Source organism: Drosophila sechellia, chromosome 2R (genome assembly GCF_004382195.2).
Source record: "Drosophila sechellia strain sech25 chromosome 2R, ASM438219v1, whole genome shotgun sequence".
In the NCBI taxonomy this organism is placed as follows: Eukaryota; Metazoa; Arthropoda; class Insecta; order Diptera; family Drosophilidae; genus Drosophila; species Drosophila sechellia.
This window is the reverse complement of record NC_045950.1, coordinates 9810904-9831502: the sequence shown is the minus strand read 5'-3', so window position 1 is coordinate 9831502 and position 20599 is coordinate 9810904. Positions and strand designations below refer to the sequence as shown.

At 44.4% G+C, this 20599-nt stretch overlaps 2 protein-coding genes across 2 annotated transcripts in view; one reads left to right on the top strand and one right to left on the bottom strand.

Annotated features, from left to right (window-relative positions):
• LOC6609040 (irregular chiasm C-roughest protein) overlaps positions 1-20599 on the bottom strand; it is a 117579-nt gene that overhangs the window by 35835 nt on the left and 61145 nt on the right. The window lies entirely within an intron of this gene.
• LOC6609042 (parafibromin) lies at positions 11226-13009 on the top strand. Its single transcript, XM_002033709.2, has 2 exons — positions 11226-12157; positions 12381-13009. The coding sequence occupies exons 1-2, from the start codon at positions 11396-11398 to the stop codon at positions 12720-12722; spliced, it is 1104 nt and encodes a 367-aa protein (XP_002033745.1). The 5' UTR covers positions 11226-11395; the 3' UTR covers positions 12723-13009.

The following is a 20599-nucleotide window of genomic DNA, read 5'->3' as shown; positions in this document are numbered from 1 at the left end:
CTTTTCTGTGGCATACGCTGCACCGCATAAATTTCTGGGCAGGATGGGGGGGCTGGCGAAGTCTGGAGCACTTGGAGTGGGTTGTTTGACAGTTGATAAAACGCCGGTGCTTGACAACAATCAAACGTGCCTTCCACACTCTGCTCATTAGCCGCCCGAGGCTGTTTAATTTGGCATCGAAATCAAGTTTACTAACTTTATCGGATCATAAAGAGCATACTTTTTGTTTTCCCATAACTTTTAAGCTATGCATAGCGATAAATTAAACTAATATTCCTTGCATTTGATGCCCTCAAAGTAAATCCAAAACAGTTTATACTTTATTTACGCACCACACAATTTCCATTTCGATCGAATTGTGGTGGAATTGTGCAACCAATAGCGTACTTAAAAATGCACCCATAAATTAATTGCTTGCCTTGAGGCGATGTCAGCCGCTTAATTGCATTGTTTTTCAAACATTTTGCGGGGTAATATTGGTTTTCGATTGCCCTCATACATCAGGCTGTTTTACGCAATAATTGCAAATAATTTTGTGTAAAAATCGCTCCGCTTTCCAGGCCTTCGCACACATGACAATTATGGCAATTCAATAGAGCATTACGTGCGGCCTTATCAATATTCAAAAAAAGCCATGTACATTTATGGACTGACTGACTGAAACGATGGAGCCATGGAGCCATGGAGCTATGGAGCTACGCGCCTAAGGGCGGAACGGACAATCAAGCGGTTCTATATGCATATATGTCGGTCCGATTACTGGCAGATCGGCGAGTGTGGATGCCTGTCACATTTTACTGGCAAAAATTTCATCGATTTTCCGCTTTTTCCCCGTCGGTCCCGCGAATTTTTTTTCACGTTCGCCCAGGCAAACATGCAAATGACATCGAGTTGAGTTTCATTTTGTGGCAGTTGAGTTTTTTTGCACAATATCAACATTAATTTAATGCACTCCAATCCTCGTGTTTGTGTTGTCTTTAATAATATTATTTTTCTGTAAATGCCAATCGCGCCAGCAGGGCTAATTGAAAGGAGAAAAGGGGTTTACTTTGTAGAATCATAAGTTGTTCTATTGACGTTGGATGCATTGTTCCCAGTCCGTTTCTAATTAAGTCCTGCTCTCATTGCAAATGCCTATTTGCATTCCGAGTGTTTACTTTTTCTCCTGACTTGAGCACTGAAAACAACTAAAAGGTTGCTTTAAAGTGGGATATTCAGTTTGAACTTGCCACCACTATTATTGCTATCAACTTATGAAAAGCCTAATAAAGTAGCTAATTGTTTTAGCAATTGATAATTTATTACTAAAGGTAATGTGCTTTTTTCTCTCTGTAAGAATTCCCTTTCGACTTGGCTTATAACCTCGCAACTAGCTAGGAATCACGGGCCAAACATTAAACAATAACTCGACGGGGCAGTCAATACCCTCAGCACAGCTTAAGTCGACTTGGTTCGCTAGCATTTTCCTCGGCTTTCCCTCCGATTTCCCACATTTTCCGCCACTGTCAACAGAACGCCCCTCGTTATGCAACACATGTGCACATGTGCGTGAGTGTGTGTGTGTGTGTGTGCATGAGAGAGTGAGCCTTGCACAGAGCGTTGATTAGGTTAATGTCCTTAAGGCATAAGAACAGCTGGCAATCTGCCTTCTCCATGACCAGGAGCACCCCCTGCCCGCACCCTCAGCTCGAATCCTGAGCAGCTTATGGCATTCCTAGGCCCACTCCGTGCGAGTGGTTGGGTGGCGCAGTGGTGCAGTGGTGCAACTTGCACCTGGTGAGACCAAAGAGGCGACTCCTGCTTGCAGTCGCTTGCATCGTGCATTGTTTAAGTTCCACAACGTCGACAACTTTGCCAACCGCCACTTAATGCAAGCGCCGAGTTCACAAGCAGCGGTCCTCGGCACCAGCGGGGCGGGGTTCTGGGCAGGGGGCGTGGCACGACTGCACTTTGCCTGGTATGCGGTGGCGGCTTTTGCGGCCAGCCAGAAAACAGCAGGGGCACAAGCATCGGAGGCAGTGGAGTCATCGGAGGCAGGATCGGTGGCAACTGAACGGGCGAGTACTGTGTGCTCTGCACACCCCCTCATTACTGCCATTGGCAACTAAAAGCCTTATAATCGCTCCTGAACGGCCTCACAGAATTGTTGTGCGAATCTAGATACTTATTCGATGCGAAGCTTCTTGCTGTTGAGAAATTAATTGACATTCTACCACATTTTGCTGGCTTCACTGAATTTTACGTGTTCCATGTTATTAACCAGAATTGCTGAGATAGCTCCTTGGATCAATTTGGCACTTAATAATAATGCACGCTGGCATTAATTGGGAAACTGTGTACTGGGAAGACCTTGAAGAGCATTCATAGCCGGGCTTAGCTTTTTTCCCAAGGAAGAAAGCGAGTCTGAAATAAATCCCAAAACATTTTGCCAGCTATTTTGGCTACGTGATGCTTTTTCCAGTCCCTTTTGACCAAGTGAATGGGGTGAGTAGTCGTGTAGTCAAGTTTTTTACGATTATGCATGCTGGAACCGACTCGTGCGACCTGCCACACAAGTATGTGGCTATTAGAGGGAACTGCCACTTTATTGCACTGGCGGCATGCAGCCTCATTACACAAACCCACACAGATGCACACTAGCACTCACACACACGCAAACGGAAGGCGAGGACAATGTCGGCGACATATACACAATGTCAACTATGAAGGCAGCACGGCAAGGCGGTGCAGTTGCTATCCTTTTGGCCAGGTGCGTTGTCCTGCCTCGTCCTCTGCTCTGCAATTGTGTCAAATTAATTGTCAACTGTTGTCGCTCCGCTCTACTTTACTATCGCCCCGTCTCTCTCTCGACGGCATGTTGCCCTCTCTATCTAGCCGCCACACATGGACGGCCCGTGCTGCATGTTGTGTGCTTTGTGTGGCTGTCTCTGTCGTCTGTTTGATAAATTGCATTTAATGGCTGCCGCCAATTAAGAGCAATTTTTGCTGCCGTTGCTGCTCCGCATTTCTGTTTTTCCAGTCCAGTTTTTGCCAGTCCCGTCCAGCTTGTCCCCTTTTATTTTGCCCCTGTTTCGGTTCCAGTTCGGTTCCTGCTCGGCAGTTGCTTTCAATTTGGCCGGGTTGCAGTCTTAAAGTGACACCAGTATCCCAGCCACATCCTGGACTTGGCCTGCAAGCGAGCGGGCCTAATAGAAATTGATAGCTGCCTCAGGACCCGAGGATCTCCACAGCTCCACAAGCCCACTAAACCCACCCACCCAGTTGACCACGTTCGCCGGCCATATTTCTCACTTCAGCACGCGCAGCATTACAAAAATTAGATAAAACATTACTGGTCCTGGTATATTAAATGCAAGAAACTCGTTGGTCGGGTCATTTACCGTCCATAAAAAAGAGAAAGAGCCCCTATCTGCCCGTTTCCGCGCGGCCTTTTGCCGCTCCTATTTCAGCCATCACGACTTCTCTCGTATTATTTATGTCGCCGGGCGACTCTGCCAAAAAGGTCGGCACTTTGTTCCTTCAGCCTTGGCGGGGCTTTATAGTTGGGGCATTTCTATTTCGGCATTCCCCGGGCATTGAAACTCTTGGATGCCCTTTTTTTCTAAGCGGAATTCTAAATAATCAATTTATTGCTTTAGTCAGAGGAGCACAAAAATTATGGAAAAATTAAGTAAATAATTTGAAATAAGTTTGGTTTCACCAAAAGGATATCAATGCACCTCACTCTTTGACTTTATTGATATAAAATTCAACTAAGAAACTGCCTTAAACTAATATTGCAATTTATAAATTTCATTTGCTTCAATGAAAATTCCTAAAACTTTACGATTTGCTTAAAATGATATACCATGTTCTGTTTTCAACAAATTTGTTATTTGGCGAAACACAGTGACTGCAGTCGGAGCATTCGCACATCCCGCCAGCGGAGACGATGTCCTGGCGCCACTCGCCGCTGCTGGTCATTAGGCGTAGCATACTTAGCGGCTACGTGCTGTGACCAGCGCCAACCGCAAATTAAGTATACGCCGCGTTGCGCCAGCGCCTCGAAGTGTGCTGCAGTTTCGCAGTGGCTGTGCAAACAAACGCTGAGACAACAAACAGCGAGTGGTGGCGCAGCTTTTGGAGGAGGTCCGTCCGACCTAAAAAGCAGCAGCGGCGGGGCAGTCAAAATGCCAGCGATGTCCCGACGTTGTCTCTCTATGCGCGCAAGAAGTTCCATTTTGTTTGTGCCTCCTTTTGGCTGTTTGTTTGTTCACTCCGGGTCCTGCCACTCCGCCACCCTGCCTCGTCCTGCCACTTGGTCCCGCTGCCCTGAAAGAGCATGAATTAAGCGCCAAAAAATGTGCGCGGCACGTAAATAACTCCACACAGTCGCGTTTTGGGCGTTTTTTCGGAGCGAGGTGGCACGTGACCAAATTTCGATGGCAACTTTGTTTGGGGATGCGCTCCCGACTTTATCATGTTTTCATTTCGCGGCGTTGGCTTTTTAATTTGTGCACATTTAACGGCGGACAGACGGGGGCGGTGCGCGTTTCCTATACTATTTCTATTTTTTTTTTACCTCCAGATGTGAGTGCAATTTTTTTCTGTCAGTGCTATTCGTTTTGCGCGGCTGCAGGAGCAAATTAATGCAAATAAAACGGCGAGACGTGCAATAAAATGCTGTTGTTTTTGTTAATTTTAGTTATTGCACAAGTCTGCAGCATAATTTATTTACTTGGGCTTTGACTTTGGCGCTTTTGGTTTGCCGACTATTTTTTCACCGTTTCGCCGTAGCTGTTTTTATGTGGCGTTGGGAAATGCGCAATTAAAATGATAATTTTCCACAGTGGCACCAACACCAGGACCAAAACCAACACCAACACCACCGCCACCAGAACCACTGTCAGTTTTTGGCTGCAACTGCATTTCGCACGTACAGTGAATTATAACCTGCCGCATAAAAGTATGCTATAATTTAGCGCTTAAATGATGCGTGCTCGGGTGCTTCATAGCTATGCATAGTTGCCCGACCATAGTTGTTGCCGCACTTTTCCATTTCCCCTGCCCAAACCTGGTTGACTTTATTGCATTCCTAGCACCCGACCATTTTTTATGTGCTTTAATTAATTCGCCTGACCGCTGGCCCCGCAGGGGAGCAGGAGTAGAGCTAAGCTGGAGAAAACAAAAAGGCAAATCTTATTAACTTTGGCAGACGCCCCCGCCCACTGCTCCACTTGCACACAAATCCAATAAGACAGCTGGGGAATGGGTCAGCTGGCAAAAAAATTCGCATTCAATAAAAATCAATAATCAAAGGCGAGGGATGAGAATGTTAGCCTGATGAAGAAATAGCCGTAATGCTTTGCTTATTACCTTCCAATTCATTAAACGTGCCGTCAAGCCGACCGACCACTTGAATCCTTCTTTCGGCCGGAATTTCCCTCCCTCGAATGGTCAGCCCTTTTCACTTTCGCATCGATGTGGAAGTGAAAAAACTGCTAAGGTTTTTTTTTCAGCTTTTCCTGAGTGATTGAGGAGCACTTTGTGCGTGTGTGTGCGAGTTTTGATTGTCTCTACGGTTCACTGATTTATTTTTGGTTCACAGGATCAAGGTAAAAACAATACAGTCTCGGCAAATATTTTTTAACTAATGTGACAGCAAATTCAAGCTATTTGCTTAGAAAAATGAATAAATAGATTTTAATTAAAAGATAAATAATTAAATATTTTTATTGAGCCGTGAAATGATTGCCTCACGAGCTTAACGCTTTCTATTATGCCAGCTAGTGTTGCTTATTTTCTGACCATGTCCTAAAGTTCCCATTTAAATCAATAAATCACTCGTTAGCCCAAGCCCAAAAACACATCCATTCAGAACTAAAACTAAGCACAGACAACAAAGCCCATGCAGACCCATCCAATTCCGATTTCACTGCCAGGCACATTCAATCATTTTTACACCCTCCAGAACAGGGTCCTATCAGGCGTAAATAATCAGGAACGTTGGCAAAATAATAAATACATGTGAGTGTGTGGGTATTTTGTCTGACGCTTCCTTGGCTCCAATGGTTAGTTCTCTGCTGACCAATCAGTTGGCATTAATGGCCTGGCCCGGCGAGGCACTTAGACTCACTTGAAGTGGCATGAAAAATGATGCAGCCGATGGCCACAGTCCACCTTTTGCCTTCCTCAAGCAACAACATGAAAATAAATATTAAATAATCATTTATTTTCACAAAAAAAAAGCGGTGTACGGTTTTTTTTTTTCCATTTATTGTTTGCTTTTATGTTTGTTTGCCTTCACTTACGCACACACACCTCCCACGCCGTACAACGGTGCGTATGCGCGATATGCCATGAGAGGTGGAAACGCCTTCCTGCTTAACGTCTCAGTGCATTGGCTTTTGGTTGTGTTGTGGGGATTTAGGGTATGAATCGGTGGCCCAGGAACCAGGTCAGCCTATATGACCAGGGGCAAACTTAATGGTTTATTGTTCAAGGTGTTTAAGAGGCATTTATGCGATTTAATAAATAAAATATCAGCGTTTTGATCTCGCTGTATGGTATTGTTTAAATGTTAGGAATTTATTGATGGATATTTCCCCTTTATATTCTATCATTTGCCTGCCATTCTAGCATTGACTCTCATTCCAAACTATCTATTTGAAAGCAAAAAGCTTCAGCATCCCACAGCATTCCTCACTCTGTCACTCGAAGCCGCAAAATGCGGAAAATTGTGCTAAATATTATGCGAAAATGCACAAATTACCGGCAAGGTGAGTGCTGGAGCCGAGCAGCACCGAAAAGTAGGTGCTCGACAAAATAAATTTTAATAAACAGAGCGCATACATCAAACGACAGACAAACGCACACAACTGCACGCTGCCACACACACTTGTGCACGTAATTGGCGGCAAAACAATTAGTAGCATTTTGCAGTTTACAGTTGCTGCACACACGATATAACCCTCTAAAATATTTTACACCAAACTGCACGTGAGTATGCACTGCAAAATAGTGGGTAATGTAATGTATGTTAAATTTACAAAAAACATTGAATTTATATGTTTCCAATTTCATATATACTATAAGATGGAGTAAGATTTACTTATTGCCCTACTTCATTAGTGTTATAAAACCTTTAGTTATGTCGCAGCTTTATGCTTTATTTTCCAGTGTAGTAGCTGCAACAAAAGCTGACGAGCTGACTAAGTGGCAAATGTGATGAGCTTTTGGCCAGAAGCGCAGACAGACAGACAGTCTGAGCTGAAGAACAGGTGGCAGGTGAGCTGGTAAGAGCCCGAAAAGCGTTGAAACTTTTGACACACTTGGCAATTGAAATGCATTTGAAGAGCAAAAAAGACCGCCCACTTTCCGTAATAAATTACGGTAATTTAGGGGAAGCGAGAAATACATCGGCATTAGCATACGTGCGCATATTGTTAAAGAGCGAAACGAAACGAGTCGAGTCAAAGGAAGCTGGCAATATGTGTGTCGCAATTTCCGTTTGAAGTGCACTTCCTGTCAGCCTGCAAATGTCATGCTAAACTGTGAGTCGCAGGGACACTCGCAGGAAAAACCAACTTATAACTAAGAAAGTTATCGTAGCTTATTCTGAATTGGCATATTTTAAGTTTAAGATGTCAGAAATGTATACACTTATGGGATAGCGAGTTCACTTCAGCATTTAAAGTTAACCTCAACCTCAACCATTCATATGATGGTATCTGGTTATTTTCAAAAGTGAATGGAACATTTTTTCTGAGTGCGTGAAGTTGCAGCTGCTCGTCAAGGTTGACTCGTTGATTGCCTGAACAAGTTCTGTTGAAAGGAAAGACTCAACTCAGCTCTGGCTTAATGGAAAAGTCCCTGGGAAGAATGCGTACACGTGTGGCCCACTTATAAAGTCAACTGTTTAAAGCTGGTGATATTCCAGCGCTTTAGAAAATCGATATAAATGTTCTGTCATAACCCATGGTAAAATAAATTTCAGAGTTTCCGCTTAATTTCGTGTGCTGGCATCCGTTCTCGGATTCAATTTTGTGGGGAAGTTGCAACAGCTGCTTGCAGTTGAAGAAAATCAAATTGAATAAAAAAGTTTCTCTCTGGCCAAGTGGCCCCTGCGGGCGGAAGTGCCAAGAGTCGGACCACATGGCGAATGCTTGATATTTCGCTTTCGCAAAGCGAGATGACAGGCAGCAACTGGCCACTTGAAGTGCAACTGTTGCACATCAAACAGCCATCAAAATGTGCAAACATGATGGAGAGACATCCAAGTGGACACGCCGGCAATGGCAACGGAAAGATACTAGAAACTAGATACAGATTGCAACTGCGGCTGCAGTAGTCGAGATGTTTTTCCGTTTTTTTTCCTTTTTTTCGAAAAACTTTGAAAAGGTTGGCTGACTCTGTGCTCCGGTATATGAGGTATGTGTGTGAACCCCAGCACAATCAAGCACACAAACAGACCTCCAGTTCATATGCGCCGTGCAGCCTGTCACTCACATTTGAAGTCCTCCCGACGTGGTCGAGATTCGCCGTGGGAAACAACTTGATCGGAACTCGGGGTCCTTGTGCTGACAAAGGACGAAAGGGGGTCACTGAAATTGATCAGCAGTGCCGACACTATTTGCCCACTTAACAGGCGTATTTCCATTCTCCATTCTACGGCTTCATTGCACCTTCAGCCGAAGCCAATCTCATTTCCATTAAATTGGCCTGGCCTGGCCTGCGCACATGAATCTGCTCCGAATGCGAAAACATAATGGAAATAATTCGCCAAGGAAAGTAATAAAGTGTCAGCCTTGGTAGGGAGCCAAGCACACATATGTGCACAGGGAGAAATGACGGAGACGATTCCATATAAATTATGTATTATAAATCTTGTAACATAAAATACTTAACTTTATTTGTGGAAGATGAGGGCTTGTAATGTGTAAGCAGATACCATTTTTTTGCTATATAGCTTATGTAGTTTTTTGCTCTGTGCACCCACTAAATGCATGTGAACCTGGTTGTCTTGTGTGTGCGCTTGCATGTGTTTGTGTCTCAATGGCGCTTTATAGTTATGCCGTTGGTCCTCGTATTTGTTTAGTCCGGCATTTTATTTTTACTGCTTATAAGCTGACAAAATTGTTTTTCCCCTCTCTCGCCGCCTGCTCGTCCGCCGAGGGTCGTGTGCCGTAAACGGGCCAACGCTGCGGCTACGTAATAAAACGAGGGAGCCGCAAACAATAATTGGCCATGGTTCGTTCGGGAAGGGGAATTTTTGATGGCCTTGTCTTGTCACTGAGGCGAAATTAGTTGCCAGTTGTGGATGCTGGGTGGGGTGGGGCGATCGCCGAAGGCGGGTGAAACTCACTTTTTCCCATTTCCCTTCTGCCGGCTTTTCCATGCTTTGATGCGATTCCATGCACTTGGGTGCAAATCGCTGGCCAGCGATGATTTCATTTCCACGCGGGCAGAATGGCTATGCGTGGTCGCATTCTTCTCTGATTAAATTTGAAGTTATGCACTCGCATTTCGTGTTCGCTCCGCTGACTCTTTGCGAAAAAGAATTGTGAATGGAAATTCTAAAAAGGGCATTCCCTATCTATGTCAGTAAGCCATTCTTTTCAATTTCAATTTCCCGCATTGTTTTCGGTTTTTCTGGTCAACGTGGGCCCTTGAATAAGGTTTTTTTTTAAAGCTTTCCTCTCGCTACATGAAATATAAATCCGAAAAATGTGTCTGCCGTTCAAATGCGGCCCATACCATAACGTGTTTTTTTTTCGCCATAATGCCATAAACTTAATTAGTGCTGAGCCGAATGAGCAATCAGATCATCCTGGCCATTCCCGTCGGTTTAATTAACACGCCAAAAGGCCGTAGACGTAAGGTGAGCCTTTCGGTTCATCGCGTTTTTTATGCCGCATTCTTAACGCGGCCGCGCCGGAAAAATGGAAAATATGCCGGGAAAAGGCTAGGTCCCGCCAGTTGGCAATACAATTTGCCGTGACAAATGCGGCCATAAACAAAAATGGCGACAACGATGCCGCTGCCACAGCCGCCAATCCGCCATTCAGACATTTTCTAGTGCAGCGCCAGCGACAAAATGGCTGCCACAAGAGTCTGGATGAAAATTTCATTTCCCAAGCTGCGATGGCGATGGCAATGGCGATGGCGATGGCGGCGACCTTTCACGGTATTTATCACACGCGAAACGAAACCCGTCTACAATGCCACCCGCTCGTTTTCGTTTTTGGTAATGAAATTTCGCTTTAGCAATTACGGGCATCCCTTTCGGGCCATATACACATACATTAATACATATGCACGTACATATATAGCTGCGATAACTGGGGAATCCAGCCAGCTAATAGCTTTTGAGGCTAGCTGGTTGGCTGGGAAGACTGGCTGACTCGATGGATGCATAAATTATGATGGGAACACGAGTGGCCTACCCCTCCACCCCTCCGCCATCCTATTGCAGAAATCAATTTCAGGCTTCGGCGGCAAAACAAAGCGATGCTGGGGAAAAATGCACGAAACAGCCGAGCGGAGGAAAACAGAAACAAAATTTATAAAAATATTTTCATGCCTTGCAGCTAAAATGTTATTAAAGTCAATAACATAAAGCCGGGACAATTCCTTTTACCATGCCTTTACCAGGTCGAGGGTGAGGGTGAGGGTGAAACTTTGTCAAATAAAAATAGCTTACAAATAAAAACAACTCGGGGCGGAAAAATAAAAATCATCGGAACGAAGAGGAGCGGGACGAACAACTGACCAAGGCAATGTAATAAAAATAAATAATGGCTTTGACAAAAAATAAACGATGGCTGCGAGAAAGTTTGAATATTTATGAGTTTTTTATGTGCCAAGAAAGGAGGTGAGCCAAGAAAAATCGAGTTCAGTGAAACTCATAACAACGGAGCAATTTGGCAATTTGAATTCATGGAATTTTCGATTGACATATACAATTAGTATGACCGTGTAGCTCGATAACTCAAACTGAAGTGCTGTCAAACTAAATATACAAACAAAATATACAATTAGTATGACCGTGTAGCTCGATAACTCAAACTGAAGTGCTGTCGAACTACAGTTTGAGTTATCGAGCTACACGGTCATACTAATTGTATATGTCAATCGAAAATTCCATGAATTCAAATTGCCAAATTGCAATTAGTATGACCGTGTAGCTCGATAACTCAAACTGTAGTTCGACAGCACTTCAGTTTGAGTTATCGAGCTACACGGTCATACTAATTGTATATGTCAATCAAAAATAGCTAGCTCTGAACTTTTAATCGAATCAAGCCTTAGCCATAAAATCATTTGCTGTCAGAATTCTAGTTTGTATCGAAAAAAGCATATAAATTTTAACAAGCTAGAATTTGAGTGCCCTAATCAAGCGTGAAAATCAACCGAAATGGATCCTATTCTAAAGACCCTTACCGAGACCATGACCGTGGAGGCCATCGCAATCATCAAGGCCAAGCGCTTGGCTATGAAGCAGAGCGTCAATATGAACGCCATGCAGTTGGGGGCCGAGGGGCGGGAGAAGCGTCGCATGTCGGATAACATGCAGAAGGAACTGGGTAAGCGGGCCATGGAGCGGGAGCGACCGTGCCGCGTTTTCGAGGAACAGCTGTTGGGCGAAAGGGAGATGACGACTGCTCAGAAATACCTCAAATTGTTTAACGATTCCAAGATGCGTAGCTTGGACCACACGTGGCCGGAGTTATCATCGACGGCCATTGAGGAAACGATAGACATGCCGGAATTGCCGCCCCAGCCGGAGATCATGACAGAGCCGCCTAGGCGGAAGACCAGGTACAATCGCTATGGCCAGGAGAAATTCCTCACGGATCAAAAGGAGTTCGGCATAAATCCGCAGGGCAGCAACTTGGAGAAGGCCGCACCTTTTCTCGAAAGTCAACAAGACAAGCAGCTCAAGAGGAACGAATCTGTGAGTAAGGAAATCATTGAAAGACCGAAGCACGACAGCAAGGGTCGTCGCCGCTCGAAGCTTTACTCACGGATGCCCATCATTGTGGTTCCACCTACAAAGACCAGCATGGTCAGCTTGCACAATATCAAGAAACTGCTCCAGGACTTGCGCTACACGGCAATGTCTGGTATGACTCGTGAAAATGCACTCAAGGAGGTCATAGTCGAGCACCGATTCAAGGTGGGTTAAACAATAGTAGCTTGACATTTGTAAAAATTCATAGTAGTAGTTACTCATATAAGTACGCTTTTCTGCGCTCTTCTACCTAATCCCCTGATGCGGTGTAGAATGAGGAATTTTTCATTTTAAGTTCTTCACTAATAGTTACGGCTAGCTTTCTATGCCTGGTAGAATTCCTAATAAGTGCATGCCTGGTCGGTGGATTAATTACCTTTAATTTCAGAACGAGATTGTGAGCTACCGGGTCATCGACAACGTGGCGCACCTGACCCCCGTCGAGTGGGATCGTGTGATCGCCGTGTTCACCTCGGGACCACGCTGGCAATTCAAGGGCTGGCCGAAGGGCGCTAACCGCGCCGCAATCTTCCACAAGGTGTGCGCCTTCCATCTGCACTTCAGGAATACGCCGATGTCCAATGAGCTGCGCAAAATGCAGGTGCACTCGCTGGCCCTCTCGCCCCACGAGCGCCACTCGGACAGCGGCATCCTGATGGAGTTCTGGAACAAAGTGGACCAACACATGGCCGTCCATGCCCGTCAGTTTGCGTTTATCTGGCAGAAGTAGGGTGCTCGTGCTTACTTTCCCCCTGGCGCTCATACATACATAGATGCCAGATAAGCAGGGAAATCAATAAGTGAAATTGAATAAGCCAGAACAAAGGACGAAGGACAAAGACACACAACACACACGCATACACACACACACACACACACACACACACACACACACACACACATGGCGCGTTGCTGCGTTAATAAAAAGGGAGCGGAACGGGCGCATCAGAGAAATATATCACGTTTGTATAAAAATCATATAAAAACGTTGCGAAAACTGCAAACTTGGCAAGAAAATTAAGAGCACAAACAAGTCGGAAAATGGGGAAAATTCGGATGGCAGAGGCGGCCGGGGGCGGGGAAACTTGGCACGCGTGAGACAAAAGCTAAATGACACACAAAGGAGCAGTTGTGTGCGTGTGTGACACTGTACTTATGTAAGTCACTGTGCGTCCCACAAAACGTAAAGCTGTCCTGTCAACGGCATTCAGAGAGTGATGGTGAAAACAGAAAAATGGGGTGGCGATAGAGCACGGGGCTCTATAAAAATCGCGGAAAAATGACATGACGCACACATACACACATGGCATGGAACACACATGTGTGTGTCTAATGAAATAAACTAAGTGCCAAGGCATGTGCATGTGGGTGGGCTTTTCGAGATGAAGCAATTGGCAAGCATTTCAGGAAAATGCACTAAGCTTGGATTCTGAAATCATTTATAAAACAATTAATTTAGTTTCACGAAAGTCGTTGGACTTGTGCTGTCTCATTCGCTACATATTTAGAAGACTGAAGGATAATTCGGCTAGGTGCCAAAACAATCCAATAATCCAATACTTTGCCAGCGCTCTAAATGGAAAAAATGTAAGTAAGACCTTAATCTTTCAAAACAATTTAAATTGCTTGCTTCATCCCAGTGCCCTTAGGTTTCCGTGTAAGTAGCTGCAGATTATTTACCAACTTACGCAACGCATACAAGAAGGCGGCAGGTCCTTTTCGTCCTTACCAATGCCAATCGTCCCGCCTCTGTGGGCGTGGTCGTGTGTGGACAAATCGAGTTTCGCCACCAATATTCAATTTTATAAATTGAAGCAAAGTGAAAGCGAAAAAGGCAATGTGGAAAAGAAATTGAGTTCGTGCTGGCAAAATGTATTAAACTCATCGAGAGCTCGAGATGGTGAAGCATTGCAATTTAAAAGATATCTTAAGATAGAGACTGCCCTATATTAAACGCATCTGTTTGCTAAAGTGGGCGTTCAACTAATGCAAGGACAATAAATTAACAAAATGGGTTGGCAATAAATTGTCGAAATTTGCATTCGGAGAACGCACACAAAATCCCTTCGCTGCTCGGATTCAATTGCAATTGTCATCGACAAAGCCACCGAGTCTTCTCCTCAATTTCCCTCCAACGAATCGGACATAACTTAGCCCCAGTTGACAGTTGCTTTACTTTGCATCCCCAACTGATATAAATCCTCTGGCAGCGCTATTTTTCGGGATTAAGCACACATTTTTTGCTGTTCGTAGTCAACAAGCTGAAGCCAATATTAATGAATTGACCACTTAACAAGATTCACTCCACGAAAGAACTGAAAATTGAATCGATATCATCTGCTGGCATTACAGTTGGCTTACAACTGATTACACACTGACTCGTGCAAGTTTATGTTCAAGTGTCCGTTCACCCACTCATGTGCCACGTATCTATACAAACATATATATCCGTGTGTATATGCACCTTTATTCATATATAAATTCTCCTACTTAGGGAAGGACAAAGTTTTTACTTCACACCCAAGCGAGATTCGAGAGTTGGTAGCTGAGAACCGAGAAGCACTTTGAGCGCCCATAAATCCCTCGGTGGCTGTGAAAAAGAACAACAACCACCACTACTAAACTATGGCGAAAGTTTGCAGTTCAAATCAGTAAAAAGTCAACTTTAGCATCCGAAGAAGCCGAAGAAGGAGCACGATGCCAGGGAGCCCTGCCCCAAACGCGTTAGCCATATGGCAGGCGAAGCCAAGTGGGAAAATCAACGAAAACAACGAGGCAATCGCACTGCCACTGGCACACAATCACACATGTCCGCATGGCGATGACAGTGTGAAAAGCGCAGCGATGACAAGGACAACAAGGACGAGGTTCGCCATCTTGTTTTGCCCAGATCTGCCTTTGTGCTGGCCATTGCATGTCAATTGACAAGGCGGCGTTGAATGCATTTCCGGTTCCGCTGCACTTTGTTTTGCTTCTCTTTTTTGGTAGCCGAACAGGATTGAATGAATATAAGACTTACAAATTCACAAGTTGGAGAAATGTAAATCTAATTTCGAATTAATATTCAAGCCTTGAATTCTCTTATAGGGAAATCCAAAAGTTTAACCTCCTCGCATGGCTGACTTGTTGGGCGTACATATATCCTGGATATGTTGTGCGAATGCAAATAAATATATTTATCGCTTAATGAAATGAGATACTACTGCAGGTGTATAAAAGGAAGGAGTATCATATTATTGGCAAAGGAAAAAGGTAAAAGCTTGTTAATTGCAGGAAATATTATCCAAGTGGCTGGCTGGCACGTTGCCTTTATTTGCATTGCATGCGTCAGGTGGGGTAGTTTCCTAGTGGCAGTGGCACCACCCACACACCCATGCAAACATACATCCGGCCGGGAAATCCGATTTCCATGTGTAAACGTGGCTGCTCAACGGCGGTCAGCGTTTGCCTTGGTGCGCCCAACTTTCCAACTTGTGCCAATCAAACAAGTTCAATAACGGTAATTAACAGTCCAACGCAAATGCAGTTGCACTTGCTACTGCAATACCAGTGGCAAAAAGGCGATGGGTGGGTGCACTGCCTGCAATTTGCGAAAAGTTCAAAGCTATTAGCATGTCGATGCCTCAACCTGAGCGGATGTCCATGTCCTCTCCACCGACTGCCGTTTTCCAGCGACAGAAGTTTTCCCCATCCCCATCCCCCTTTCCATTTTCCTGGCCTAATGGTGAAACTGCCCGCCATCAGTTGAAGGCTATTAGCCATGGTACTGGAATGGGAAAAGCCGGCTGTTGTGGGGCGGAAAACGGCGACAAGCAGTCAGTTTTGCCATTTAGCCCAGCACGCCGGCATTGTGCCACTGTAAATGGTCCACCAGGCATGCCAGTTTTGATTGAACCTGATGGACCCGCTAACTCTCTAATCAGATTTAATTGTGAATGATGCATAGGGCCACTCACAGCAAATGGGTATTAATGAAAGGGGTGAGTGGTGGTGGAAGTTTGGTCAAATGAGCCGCAAAGGCCTATTACATCTACTGGTACTTAAAGAGATTATCCCCAAAGATTTCCGGCTTACTTTAACACGCTCTTATGGAATATTATTTCATATGATCAAATAAACCTTTTTCTTACCCGACTAGAGCAAATCCCTACGTAAGATGTACCCATCGTGGGTAGTGAGTACTTAAAGCTTAGAGTATGAATCATCTGCAGAGCTCATCCATCTCGTCTTCACATAATGCACTTACCCAGGCCTTTGCCCATGTTTGGTCTAATAAACAGATAGTTGGCAATTGGCTGCTACTGGCTGTTGTTGCCAATGTGCCAGCGGATCTATCAATTTGTAGCATTTTCAGGCTCCCACACCCACGAACGGCATCCGTATTCACTTACGAGTGCGGGGATGGGAATGGATGGGGTAGAGACCGTGAATCCGGCAACCTGATGGAAGGAATCGTGCCGAGGAAATGGGTGAAAAGTGGAGCACATCGCCATGGATCCCTGCACTTTTTTTTGCTCCTCCTCCTTTGAGACTCTAGCTCCAGCTCCGGCAACCACTTTGGCCACAGAACTTGAACATGAGTGCAATCAAATGTATTACATTTTGTGCAACTTAAGCGTCGGCTGAAGTGCCGAAGACAGCTGGCGAAGAGAGTGCGGACAGGGGATATAGTCCAATATATATATATATATATATGTATATAGTATGTATAAGCTACACTATATATATGCATTTCAGTGAAAAAGAGGGCAGCGGGCAGGGCAGGGATATATCCGCCTTTGGGTGCAATGATTTCCTGAAAAACTTGAGTCAAGGCTGAGTCTGGATGAAAAACTAAGCAGATGAGGTGGGCGGAGTGGGGCACATACAGAGGCGCCGTAAAGCATGCAACATGCGCCATAAAAATGGGCCAAACAAGGAAATTGCTAGAAATGCATTTTGTGGCTTATGAGCCGTGAAGGGGATTCAAGGGCTGGAATGGGAAGGAAAGGGAAAAGGAACCGAAGCGCTTGGAAAATCAATCGAGTTTGTTCGACAAATATCCGCTCAAATGGAAATTGACAGGAAAGCCACCGAAAGAAGGATATGCCTGAATGGTCGAGAAAGTGAATGGCAATTAGATGTCATCGCAGTTAAACGATCTTTAACCATGACAAATTCACAATGTTTGCTCAATTGGCCATAATGCCCTGATTGATGACAAGCTCAAATAGGCAAAGAGGGCGGACATGATATGATTATCCAACAATTTCCATTGCACTGTTTGCCAACTAATCAATGGAGAGTCGGAAAAGCGCGGCGATGCAACTTTCATTTCCTGCTGCACTTCTTTTCCTCGGACTCAATCGCCTGTCATTGTCCTTGGCGTTTGTCAAACAAAGCAAAAACTTGCTAAATTCTGCGCTCAAACAGTTCAAGCATGAAAAAATTTTCCACAGAGACACAAGAAGGAAAAGCCAGTGGGTGGTGGTGTGTAGTCTCGATGGGTGGCAAGGCAGGCGAACGGGTGGGTGGCTGGCAAAAGTAAAGTAAAGCAAAGAACTTTATACCTAAAAGGGATTTATTTGATGACTTGTCTAACTCGTGCCCTTCACTCTTCACACGAACCCGGACCCGGACCACGCCCACTCCACCCGACTCCGCCCCCCGCCAGACAGTCCCCCGGCATGACGTAGCACTTTTACAAATGAAGTTTTATAACTTTGCCTCCGTCTGATTTGTCAAAGAGCGAAAGAGACACGGCGCCCAAAAGTGAAATGCGACAAAATGGAATGAAATTAAATGCATTTTGAAAAATGATAAAGTTCTGCCCGGCAAGGAAACGGGTTTTCCTTTGGTCCTTCCTAGAACTTTAAGCTAGGTCCCACAAATCAGTGGAAACAGAGCCATTCAATTTACTCACAGTATCCATTCACATTCGAAAGAGGGTTGAACTTACCTGCAAAAAAGGAAATGGGAGAAGCAATTAGAAATGTGAAAAAAGTAATGGAAAGGATTGGATTATTTAAAAAAATGTCACTCTAAAGTTAACCTTAAATTTAATGCTGACAAATAATCTATAAACAAATGGCATTAACATTTGAATTAGCCTTTTATCCGATTTCAAAGATAATTTGTTGACAATTCGGTGCAGTAATAACCCATCTAATGCAGGCTATTTAAACCGCAATTAAGTTAAGCGCAACAAAATTAATTCACCAAATAGCAAACGATTATGCACATATATTTTTTTTTTAATGTTCGTCGCATTTCTTTGGCCAAAACGAACATTAAAACCTCGGCCCAGAGACAGATAATGATTAAAACCAACGTTGACATCGTTGTCCACAAGCTGTTGTAGCCACACAAAAGCGCTGAGAGAAAGGAAAAAACTAATTTGACAAAAGTTTTCGACCATCGGAGTCAAGGATGCCAACTGTCGAATCCCGTGCATGTATGTGTGTGTGTTCGCATCCATGTGTGTGTGTGTGTGTGTCCTGTCTCCTGGTCGAAAACTGCAGCAGCAGTACAAACATTTGCTTTTGGCCGCCAGCTTCGACTATTTCACAAAAGCGCATAATAATTTTCACAGGATATGAAAAAACTTTGAGTTGGCTCTTCCGTTCGCTCCACAACCTGCATGTGTGAGTGCGAGTGTCCTGCGGCATGCCATTTGAATGCCACACTTCGTCCCATGCCGCCCGTCGTCCATTGCCCATTGCCCATTTCCCTCATTTCACCCCGCTGTTGTTATAGTAATTGGACAAGTCAGTGGCTAAAGTGGCGTCGGCAGCCAACTTGCCACCAACAATTTTTGCAGTCAGGACGACACCACTTTTATTAACAAATGCCAGCGTGTGTGCCCTGTTGAAATTTGCTAATTGCCACTGTTGCCTTCTCGCATTTGCCGCATTCGCCGGTTATTAATTGTTTTTTTAATTAAAAAATGTTGTCCGAAATTACAGTTACTGCGAGGTACGCAGAGATAAAGCATAGCGTAAAATGGTCAGTAGGAAATTAACAATTAGAGGGAAGAGACCACACATGTATGCTGGAATGCTGGCATCACAATTATGTATTATTTATCTAAAGCCACGTTGTTTTGTAAGCATTAACATTTCAAGAATATTGGATAAATAGTTATGTAATACACAGCAAAAATAAAGATACTTTTACGTAGGTTACTGGCTAGGGGATGTAGCTAACTTCTATTTATGCTTCCTTGCAACTCAAGGGTCAATTTATGACTTTATACCTGCAGCTGTAAGCTCCAAGTTATAATTTCGACAACTCGCAATTTTTCTACCAGTCCAGCTCCATCAGTTGGCATTTGTGCTGGCAGCACGATAATTCCTCGGCTTTATGTCGTAAAGTATCTTTTCGGGGTATCTAGTCGGAGCTCCCGCTGGGATAACCTTATCCTTTTTTTCGCTTGGCATAATGGGAGCAGACTCGCCATAGAAATTTCCCAGTCACGTAGATGGAGATGATGCAACCCACCTGCCCACAGCAGCTCTTGGCCAGGTCAATAGAAAGAGGAGTGGGTGGGGTAAGTGGGCTGAAGTGGGCGCATAACTCACGCTTTTCAGCGCCAGAGTGCACTCAGCTTTTCCCAACCCCCCGTCTTTGCTGCTTTGCTCCCCAACTCCCCCAACTCCTGGTTAAGCCAATAATAAATTTCTGCAACAATTTCGTGCCAAAGCTGCAGTTTGTCAGCATTAGCTTGCCCGAAGCTCCCACTGCCACTGCCAGGGAATTTCCCTGATCGATATTGGATACTCATGCTATTGTGTGGCCCCAAGGCGACATAAATGTATTTATAATTAACCGGATTCCGCCTACTCAGTGCCCATTGAAGAAGTTAAAATGGGATGGCTTTTGGCAGGGCGGGTAACAACCAAAAGTTCCCAGATTACAACTTTCCCCACTGCTGTGCTTTCTGCCATGTGTTTGTGGCATGACAAACGTTTCTGGTACTCAAATCTTGGCATGTTAAGTTGTAGCTAACTTTTTGTAAACTCTAAGAAATCTTTGACGCAAAGGTCGGCGATTGTGTGTTTGCACAATTCTTTGCAACTGTGTGTATTGCATTTAATTAATGCAATCAGACCCAAAATGCAGACATAAGAAATAAGATGGAAGTTCCACTTGGCAAACTGCGAGGATTGCTTTAATTGGTTAAGATATTGCTTAACTTTTTAGGAACTTCCGACCTTAATATATGTTATGGCCCCTTAAAAATGGCAAAGACACTTCCTAGAAATACTGATAAGTAAATAAGAAGGCGTATCGTAGGATCCATATGAATGGCAGCACTTGCCTAACCTATTGTTATCCTTGTAATATTTCTTCAATGTTTTCAATCAAAGAACAAGTTGATTTCTCTCGAAAACAAAGCAAATGTGTACAAAGGCTTAAAGGTCACCACAGCTCGGAATTGAAGTTGCACAAATATGTACCCATATATAACTAAGTACGTAATGTTTGTCTTGATTCGGAATAAATACCATCCCAACATCGCCTGCCCACAACGAATTATCATAATACTGGCTTCAGCAACAGCGGAGTATAACCGCCCACTCGGAAAAGGGCGTACACCCACTTCAGGGCCAGGATACGAGGACCTCA